We start from the raw sequence: 10,136 nt of genomic DNA, 5'->3' as shown, positions 1-10,136 counted from the left end.
CGGACCGGGGACCGGCAATGGGATCGCAACCCTCAGTGTTGCCCCCGTACCGGACCGGGGACCGGCAACGGGATCGCAACCCTCGGCATTGCCCCCACGCCTCGCTCAGCCAGTGAGCGGGAACCGGTCTGTATGTGGGATCCGAACCCTCGGGCGGGAGCACCGCCGCGCTTCCCAAGCAGCGCACTTATCCAGTGCACCACCGGGCCGGCCCCACCTCCAGCATTTCTGACTCAGTAAGTCTAGAAATTTGCTCAGGAACCTGTAATTTTAAGAGGCTACCTCCTACTAAGTAAGTCAAAGACCATACCTTTAAAACCCAGGCTAAGCAAACAAATCAGCAGTTGGGAAGAAAAAGTATAACCATCTAATCAATTTCAGAAAGCTAATATTCTAGCATACAGCAGTTCTCAATATTGGGTGGGGGTAGAGGGGGGTGGATTTTGTCCTCTAGGACATTTGGCAAGGTCTGGAGACATTTTTGGTTGTCACAACTGAGCAGGTACCATTGGCATCTAGTGGAGAGTTTCTAAACATCCTACAATACTACAATATATAGGATAACCCCCCACAACAAAGGAGTATCTGGCCCAAAATGTTAACAGTACCAAGGTTGAGAAACTCTGTGCATTAAAGCATATTCTGTCCCCTCAACCCCATTGCCCTCAATGCACAGGAAATCACTTCTACATATACAGTTTTAGGTCACAGTACAGACTTATGTGAAATCTCCTGGAAAAAAATTTGAGACCCTCAGAAATGATTTTTTTTAAACAGTGAATTTCATGAAAGAGATGGGTAAGGAGGAGATGAGAACAATAGACAGTAAAGGCAAGTAAGCGTGGATAACAATGGTGAGCCAAAAAAAGAACGAAGGGAGGATGAGGCAGTGGGCGACAGCAGTGGGAAATAAATGCTGCTTCCTCAGTGGATGTAGCCTATTTATGCCTAGAAAACTGGTAAAGAGATGATAACCCTATTAAAAATAGCATAGAAGCAAAAAGTGAAAAACAAAAAAATAAAAAATAAAAAAGAGATAAAGGAACTATGTAGAAGTAGCTTTAGGAATTGTCAAGTGTAGATCTGGAATAAAAAGAAGACATTAGAGATTCTTCTGCAAAAGAATGCTTGAATAAAGAATCTCTAGCAAAGATAAGAAAAGAAGTTAAGAGGATATCTAAAAGGAGGTCAGGAATTATGTGAGAGAGGAAAATCATTTTAAGTATTTATGACCCTCTAGCCCTAACCACCCTCAAGAGAGGTGGGCCCATAAAATGCTCCTGGGTTTTACTGAGCAAATATAATGAAAGGGAAGGGAACCTGGAGAAGCAAGAGCCCACCTAAGAACTCCTCTGAAATGGGAAGAGGGCAGATGGTGGTACTCAAAGAGAATGAAAGAGGAAGGCTCAAAGAAGAGGAAAGATATATTAGAGAAAGAGAAGGGAGAGATTTGGTAGTAACTATGGGAGCCACTAGGGAGAGAGACTTTAGGGAAAGAGATTAAATGAAGACATTTTAAAAAGTTCCGCTTTAGGGATATGGGATGTGAGACATAATCCTCATCTTCTATCCCCTCTAAGAAACCTTCAAAAAAACTGATATTACTCACCAGGACTTTGAGGGTTGGGTTGAACTTTTTCTCAGTTATGACATGTCAGACTGCCTCCAGACAGATCCAAGAGCACAATTACACATGTTTTTGCCACGTTTGATAACATTTCTGAAGCCACCAAGAGCCATGTGACAAGAGTTATGACATGTCAGACTGCCTCCAGACAGATCCAAGAGCACAATTACACATGTTTTTGCCATGTTTGATAACATTTCTGAAGCCACCAAGAGCCATGTGACAAGGTACTAAATCCCAGAGTTTAGAGCTCTACTGTCTAACACAACAGCCATTTGCCTCATCTGGATATTTAAATTTAAATTAACTCAAATTAGGGCCGGCCTGGTGGCACACTGGAGAGTGCGCCGTTTAGGAGCGGCCATTTGCCTCATCTGGATATTTAAATTTAAATTAACTCAAATTAGGGCCGGCCTGGTGGCGCACTGGAGAGTGCTCCGTTTAGGAGCGCGGCGGCCCTCCCTCCGAGGGTTCAGATCCCATGGGAGACCGGTTCCCGCTCACTGGCTGAGCAAGGTGCGGGCGCAACACCGAGGGTTGCGATCCCGTTACCGGTCAGTAAAAAAGACAAAAAGGAAAATAAATAATTAATTAATTAATTAACTCAAATTAAACACAACTTAAAATTCAATTCCTCAATGTCACTAACTGTGTTCCAAGTGCTCAGTAGCCACATGTGGCTAATGACACAAGTAGAGAACATTTTCATCATTGCAATGAAAATGTTGGACTACTGGACAGTGTTGAAGTAAAGAGAAAGCTTAGATGACTAGCTTACAAAAAACAAACCCTTTTCAAATCTTTAAAGAGCTGCCACATTGAAAAAGATTTCTTCTATATTGTTTCAAAGAGCAAAAATAAGCAAAAAATGGAGTAGATTAGCAAGACAGATTTCAGTTTACCAACTCTCTAGTAACTACAGCTAGATAACAGAATAGGCAGCCTCCACTTCAAGAAAAAGTATCCCATTCAATACAGACAGTCCAGCAAAAAGCTACTTGATTAAAAAAACTAGATACCTTTAAGTCCATAATTTTAGGATAGGAACAATTTACAAATGAGATAAACGCAAGAATATAAAGACAGGAAATTTAGTGAAAACTAATGGTGGTTAGCTGGGGATTAATTATTGGTGGTGGGGGCTATCATGAATGTACTAATTTGTAAGCAGAAAAAAATAATAAAGAAAAATTTAATAAGAATGTTTCCAAAGATGCAGAGACAGGGTTGGAAAACTTCAGTATGGGTTATTAATGGAAAATTGACTATAGTTGAAATCACAATCACAACCAAAGAATCTTTTATAATCTTTGACAGAATGTTGGGCTGTTTGAGTATAGCAATTGTAGGTTCTTGGAACTCTGGCCCTCTATCCTCCTGCCATTCTCCACAGCCTTATAAGTTATCTTTCTCAGCTCCGGAAATTAAGCCTGCTTCATGAGGTCTCTTGATCTTCATAGCAATGACTTTCTTATCATTCTCCAGTCTGAATACAGCATGCCAAAGAATACTGTCTGTTAAACTTCTATACTAGCTATGAATTTACCCACCCTCATCTTCCCCCACCCCAAAATATATTTGCCTCGATTACACTTAATATACTAAATATATGTACTTATTCATATATTGGCTCATGGTTCTATTATCTGTGCACTTTAGCGTGTGTGTGTGTGTATACATGACAACATTCATGCACACACATGTGATAGCATCTATTGTCTATAAGCATTTAGGAACCTGGCACCAGGATTATGAAATTTACTATATGGTGCCTACCACAATGCCAAGCTTAAATGGTGCCTCGATGGACTTTATCATAATGGCCATGCCATGTGTCTGGATGCATAAACTTGGGGGAAGAGACTGAAGTAGATGTGAATTTCAGAACTTTTTTTCTTATAGGAAAAATAATGAAAACATAAGTATCTTTTACTATATCTAGAGGAAGAATGTTTAATCACAGGAAAAGTTCAAAGCTTTGGTAAAAGCAAACATAATGGAGTTTAGAAACAGTCTAGAATAAGAAAATGGTGATAGAAGAGGAAGAAAGGCAGAAGTGGACCACGCAGAATAAATTACCAAAGACTAGCCCTGAAAAAAATCTGAAGTTGTACCAAAGAGAAGGGAGGAAAAATAGAGGATTTCAACAAGAGAGTGTTAAAGATGGAAAAGAGCCAGAAAGGGCTGTGGGCTTTAAAAAATAAATAAAGAAAGAAATCAGTGAAGAAGTAGTGGTGTATGTTGGCAAACAGAAGTGTAGAGTTGAGGGGAGGGGAGAATTTATAGTAGAGGAAGTTGCTGTGAAGTTTTCCTCTAAAGATGCCCAGCAGAGCAAAAAATGAACGAAGGCAAAGACCATTGGGAATAAGGTAGGGCTGGGGCTAAAACAGCGCAGGAGAAAGCAACAGGGCTCAAAGTAGAAAATTATTTTCTTTTTTTCATTAACTAACCAAAATCTTTTTGTTTGGGACCAAAGTCAATGGCAGGGTTTAAGGATCTTTAAAATAAATTGGAAAGATCCCAATCCTTGCAATTTGTCTTTGGCCCAATAACACAAATCATAAGGATTGTGACAGAATTATTGTCAGTCTCTGAGACAAATACCAAATACCACTTTAGAGATGATTTTAGAACACAAATCAGACTAATAAGTTGCTATGTTGTAGAAATACTACTGTGAATTAAACAGCTTTAGCTTTCTCTATCAGCTACAGGGTAAACATAGAAACTGCATAGTTACATATACATCCGCAAAAGATAGTAAGTAACCTTGCATATATGGTAAAATTGTTTCGCTTGTCTTTGTATACTGTTACCCAATGTTCCCATCCCAAGAAATGTTTCACTTGGTTCAGAATACATAGGGAAGATTGAAGGGCTATGACGAAAAAAGTTAAGGTTAAAAATAAAGACAAGAGGAGGAAGAGGAAAAGTAGAAGTGCTATGCTACTGATATAGAAGAAGTGAGGCATTGATACAGAATTCAGTCAACTTAGTGAGGGGAAAAATGGCACAAAAGCAAGACAAAGGAAAAGAGTCAACACCATATAACTCATCTTGATAGCCTCACTTTGTTTGGGTTTTAAATCAAACATTGAATCAGATTTTTCAACTTTGCTACTTTTATTTTAAATTTTATTTTTAAAAATTCAAAAAAATTACTTAAATAATTTGGCAGATGAAGTCATGCAATTTTAAATGACTATAAAAATTAGATCAGTGCCTAATTTTTTGGCAAAGACTGAATGGCAGACAGTAATGCTAGACACAGATAACCTTGCTTTTAAGCCACTCTCTACTCCTGCTCAGCGACCAACGTTGGTTCCATTCTACCTAATATGAATTCCTCACCATGGCAAAGCCTTTGATGACCTAGCCACAACTGTACAATGACTCTAACTTCTGTTACTCCCTAAAATCTTCCCTTCACTGCCTACACGGGCCTCTGGACAGTGTAGTTTGGCCATTTCCACCTTCCCACCTGATGTGGATCTCGCTCCTTCCATCTAGTCTCCAGCTTCTCCAAGGCCTAATTTGGTGCACTTCCTTCCTTTGTTACGCCAATCAACAGAACTTCCCTTCCCCTTCTGGGCCTCCCCACCTGCCTCCATTCAGTCACACACTTATGTATTCAGCGTCTGTTTTGCGTTTCCCGCCCATGGCGACCCCAAGACAGAAGCCCCCTCAGAGACTCCTCCACCCATAAGCTCTCCCGGGCTCTTCCCCGCCCTTCGCCGAGCTCCGCCCCCCCAAGTGTCCCCGTGCCGCGACCCACCAAGGCCGCTCTTCTCTTGCTCCTGGCTGCGCAGCGGACAGGCGGGCGGGCCAGGGTCGGCGGTGACTCACCGCAGGGCTGGCCGGCCGGGGGGCCGGAATGCGCTCACTTCCTCACCCGGCGCACCTGCCCGAGCGCTGCTGGAGCGCCGCCCGGCCGAGCCTCCGGCGGATGTTTTCCTGGTCCCCGCGCAGGCGGCACAGGCCAACCGCCGCGCCCCCTGCAGCTGGCGCCCCAAACCGCCGCTCCCCCAGGACTCAGAGGGCTGAGACCTAACACTGCATGCACACGCGCGCACACACACACACAAAGCGCGCACGCCAGCAGACACGCATGCAGGTTCGACCAACATCTCCACGCCGCCCCCCAACTTCGGGCAGAGGAATCCTGGCTCAGCCGGGCCTCTCTTTCCAGAAGCCCCCCAATCCCGCCCCTCGTCTGTATGCCTACCTCATCTTCATTACAGGCGGCTAACCCTTACCCCTCCCGTCCCTATCACCCCACACACACCAATCCCCGCCGGGCCCTTTCACCTCCAGCACCACCACCATCAGGCTCTCGCTCCCCACTCACGTCGGCCCCCTGACGGGACGGGTGCAGGTCGCAGGGGCAGAAGGTAGTCTTAAGGCCCAGACTTCCAGGGAGCAGCAGCAGAACTGCTCACTGACCACTTCCCTCCCCCAGAAAGGCAGCAGCAGAGCTACCCACTGACCACTCACAAGACTTCTGGGCCTTTGTGCGAGACAGGCCTCCTAACACACCTGCTCCAACCAATAGAGCAGTCCAAGGCCAGGCCTCCCACACACCAGTCTACCTCAGGGTAGGCTTCAACCGAGTTTTCCTTTTTTTTTTTCTTGGAACTCCTCTGAAGTGGGAAGTGTGTTAGACCTTACTAGGGCAAACGTGTGGTATACATTCTGCATCTCAATCCACCTAAGCTGTCTTCTTGGAAGAGGACAGCTAGGAAGTTTGAGGTTCTCTAAGTCATTTCTGAATGGTGAAGAGGTAACAGGCAGGGTGGCCCTCTGAAAAAGTCTGCCAGAAGTAGTTGTATCTGATGCGCTAGATGACAGGGAGTGAGCCTTGGAGTAAATGGGACTGGAGACTTAGAAGGAAAACCAGAATAAATTCCAAAGTGATTGGCCCTGTGGGTAGGAGGGGAATATCTGGAACATGGGTCTTTGAAGTGTGGAAAAACAAAAGAAATCCAGTTTGACCAGGGCCCTTAGTACCAAAAAGATGGCTGCAGAGTAGTCAGAAAGGAGAACTTGAGAGTTCACATAAATGAGGATGGGAAGAAATGGATCAGAATCCTAATGAGAAAAAGCAGGAGTCATAAAGTTAGCTGTAAGGATGATAAGAAAACACCTCTTCCCAGGGTAGCGGTGATGGTACTGATCTGGGGAAAGCAGGTTTATCAGCTACACTGTTCAGAATCAAACCAGACATTCGGAATTCAGTACAAGGATTGAAACCAAAATGCTCCTGGACATATCTGTTTTTGAAGAATACTGGTAGGGATGACAGAGCATGAGTGTGAAAGGGGCAGAAGTCTATGCCAGGAGAGAGCAGTCCCCAACAGAAGCTCTCAGCTGTGCACACAGAGCTGCTCAGTCATTCAAAGGAAAGATGTCACCCATTCTATCTCTGAGCTTTAGCACCAATCACTGTAGCTAATATTTCCTGAAGCCTATGTGCCAGAGACAGTGCTAAGAGCATTACATGCATTATCTCATTTAATCCTCATAACAACCTTGTGAGTTGGCACTACTATATCCTTTATAGATGAGGAAACAGGCTTAGAGAGGTGAAGTAATTTGCCAAAGGTCACACAGCTAGTAAGTTAGAGTCAGGATCTGAATCCAAGTAGTCTGTCTCTACAGCCAATGCTCTTAATCACCTGTGCTGGGGTCCTCCAGAACCTGCGGGAAACTCAGAGGAGGATGCCGAAGGATAAATTCCTAAAGCCTCATTCCATCAGGTATAGGAGGAAAGAAGGGGTACCTCTGTGAAATTGGAGTGATTCATTCCATTAGGGCATTTAGAGGAGATGCTCCTCTGTGAAAGGAGGTAAGAACCATCCCCCGGTATGGGGCGATCCTGTGCCTGCTGTTATGTTTGAGGGAGTTAAACATCTCTGGGATGCCTGAGGAAAAGAGAAAGCCCTCTCCCCCATCTCTGAGGAGCAGCCCTGTTTCTTAGATACATCAATGAAACCCTGCTCCGGGGTCTAAGGGAAACACATTCTCCACTCCAGGTGCCTGCCTGCCCTCCTGGAGCCTCTGGCTGTCGCACCCTACTGCAGCTCCTCGGTTTGGCTGGGTCACAGGATTAGCCATCCCCAGGAAATGCCTCCCTCCGGTTCAGGCAGGGATCCCAGCATACACACCCCTGCTGGGGGGTGGGGGGGGCGGATGGCGGAATGCTTCCTTCTCTTCAGGTCAGGGAAGAGATCTGGAGACTACCTGGGGCCCTCACCCCTCCCACCTCCTTGCTGGGGAAATGCCCAGTGCAGTGCCCCTTCCATGTCCACCTCCCTCCCTCTAGCTGTACCGGGGCATGAATCAGCTCTCACAGCTTGTTAAAGCTAGACCTCTTGTTTTCATGCCCTCACCTCAGGAAACAGAGTTACAGCTTTTCCAGCTCTACTCAGCAGGAGGCCAGGGTCCTCACTTTATAAACATCCCCAGCCTGTGAGAGCAGAGGGCACGGAGATGGTGTGAGACAGGAGCCCAAGGGAGAAAGAGACAAACTAAGACTCAAGGAGCAAAGCAAAGAGAAGCCAAGGAGTCGAGACCAGAGTAGCCCGAACAGAAGCCAAGCCGGGTCGGAGAGGGCTGTGCTGCAGGAATGGCCCTAAGGATGCTCTGGGCTAGACAGGCCAAAGGGATCCTGGGAGGCTGGGGGATCATCTGTTTGGTGATGTCTCTATTCCTCCAGCATCCAGGAGTCCACAGCAAGTGCTACTTCCAAGCTCAAGGTAAAGTGGGGTGTGGCATTAGGGAAGGATGAAGAGCAGAGGGAGTTGGGAGGAGGGGGGCTTAGAGATGACCCTGTGTCTGAATACCCAGATTCCTTCCAGCCATGAAAAAGGAAAGACTAACTATGGGGTAGTGTGCACTTTCTCTCTCCTACCCCAGACCAGAAGAAACTGTCACCATTATTCCCACACCCACTAACATTTCCCATTCTTCCCTAGCCCCCTGTCACTATGAGGGAAAATATTTTACCCTCGGTGAATCCTGGCTCCGCAAGGACTGTTTCCATTGCACCTGTCTGCATCCCGTTGGTGTGGGCTGCTGTGACACGTGAGTGACCAAGGATGGCCAGAGGGAATGACTCTGAGTGACTGAGGGTTTGCCATGGAGTGACTAGATTGCTGTGACATGAGAATGAACAGAAGAGCAGTATGAGACTGACCAAACCTGAAGTACCAACAAGAGTGTGAAAGATAAGGTTTCAGACTACAAAGTAAGGGAGGTCAGCGTGGATCTAGGGGGAGAATATTCTTGCTGTATAACAAAAAGTCCCTATATGGTTGATAAGAGCTTAATTAGGGGGACCAAGGGGACATTAAAAGAGTATATAGGGGGAAGGCTATGAGAGAGGGAATGGGCAGCAGGGATAAAGGTATCCTTTCACTGTGCTGACTCCTTCCCCATTCTTGGTTCCCTAGGTCCCAGCATCCCATCGACTTCCCTGCTGGGTGTGAGGTACGTCTGGAAGCAGGAACCTGCCAATTCTCCTTGGTGCAAAAATCTGACCCTCGGCTGCCCTGCAAAGGCGGAGGGCCTGACCCAGAGTGGGGCTCAGCTATCACCCCTGTTCCTGGGGCCCCTGCTCCCCACTCAAGCTAAACTCAGCTGATCACCCATCTGCTGACTGCTCACTGCTGCTGCCACTTCCAGGGAAACCACTAGCAGCTGCCAATTTATTCTGAATAAATAAATTAATGCTACAGCTGAAAGCCTGCCTCTCATTGTCCATGCCACTGGGCCCCATATGGAAAAAGTGGGCCCTACTAGAGTCCAAGTGCTGAGCTCTCAGCATCATGAAGAAACTAGTGCCAATGGTGGGCAAGTGGGCCAGTTTCAGATGGTTATGGTACTGGTGCTGGGGCCTGGGGCAGCATATGAGGCCAGGGTGGGGCTTGTAGGCAGCACCTTGATGGGGAGGTCCCAGCTGAAGGTGTCTACAGGCACTTGCTCAGGACCTGTCCAAGTGGCAGGTTCAGGCTGCTCCACAGGGGGTAGGAGTAACAATCCTGGTTCTCGAGATGTTACAAATTCAAAATGGAGTCGCCACTTCAGGGACACTTGAAGAAAAAGATAAAGGTAGAGGCATTAGAAGCCAACAGGAATAAAAGCCAGTAAATGACAGGATGTGGTTTGTGAATGAGGAAAAAAAAAAAAAAACACCTGTATTCAGGAAGAGAGGGAGAAGTCACGGGCAGGGAGCAACGATCAAGGGTTTTTCTGAAGAAATCTAGTGTGTTAGCTAAAGATGTGAGTTGAGGGTAGCAGTGTCAAATACCTAATAACCCAAGATAGTCAAGACTAGGTAGCTTCAAGTAAAGGTGCTGGGGAATCGGAGAGCAGTGCATCACAGAGTCCTAGTAGGTAGGAGTTCTGCAAAGCTCTTGAGTTAGGTGTCAGTGCATCTAAGAAACAGGGACAAAGGTTGAAGGTCTAAGAAAGTGTTAAGGGTCAGAGGCTAGACATGGGTATGTCCAGG

The 10,136-nt window shown here is 46.0% G+C and overlaps 2 protein-coding genes across 5 annotated transcripts in view; one reads left to right on the top strand and one right to left on the bottom strand.

Annotated features, from left to right (window-relative positions):
- Positions 1 to 10,136, bottom strand: part of RGP1 (RGP1 retrograde golgi transport homolog (S. cerevisiae)) — a 33,670-nt gene that overhangs the window by 20,708 nt on the left and 2,826 nt on the right. For 3 of the 4 annotated variants that reach the window (XR_550863.1, XR_550864.1, XM_008577791.1), the window contains exon 9: positions 9,566 to 9,717. Coding sequence is in view for 2 of the 4 variants with exons in the window: in XM_008577791.1 (XP_008576013.1) it covers positions 9,566 to 9,717 (152 nt within the window). In the remaining 2 variants the exon portion in view is untranslated. Of the gene's footprint in view, positions 1 to 9,304; positions 9,718 to 10,136 lie in introns of those variants that run through there. The other variant, XM_008577790.1, reaches the window with a different exon arrangement.
- MSMP (microseminoprotein, prostate associated) lies at positions 6,314 to 9,369 on the top strand. Its single transcript, XM_008577789.1, has 3 exons — positions 6,314 to 8,382; positions 8,602 to 8,710; positions 9,079 to 9,369. The coding sequence occupies exons 1-3, from the start codon at positions 8,253 to 8,255 to the stop codon at positions 9,257 to 9,259; spliced, it is 420 nt and encodes a 139-aa protein (XP_008576011.1). The 5' UTR covers positions 6,314 to 8,252; the 3' UTR covers positions 9,260 to 9,369.

This window comes from Galeopterus variegatus, unplaced genomic scaffold, assembly GCF_000696425.1.
Source record: "Galeopterus variegatus unplaced genomic scaffold, G_variegatus-3.0.2 Scaffold1578, whole genome shotgun sequence".
Classification (NCBI taxonomy): Eukaryota; Metazoa; Chordata; class Mammalia; order Dermoptera; family Cynocephalidae; genus Galeopterus; species Galeopterus variegatus.
The sequence above is the reverse complement of the archived record's forward strand: the minus strand, read 5'-3'. Positions and strand labels throughout refer to the sequence as shown.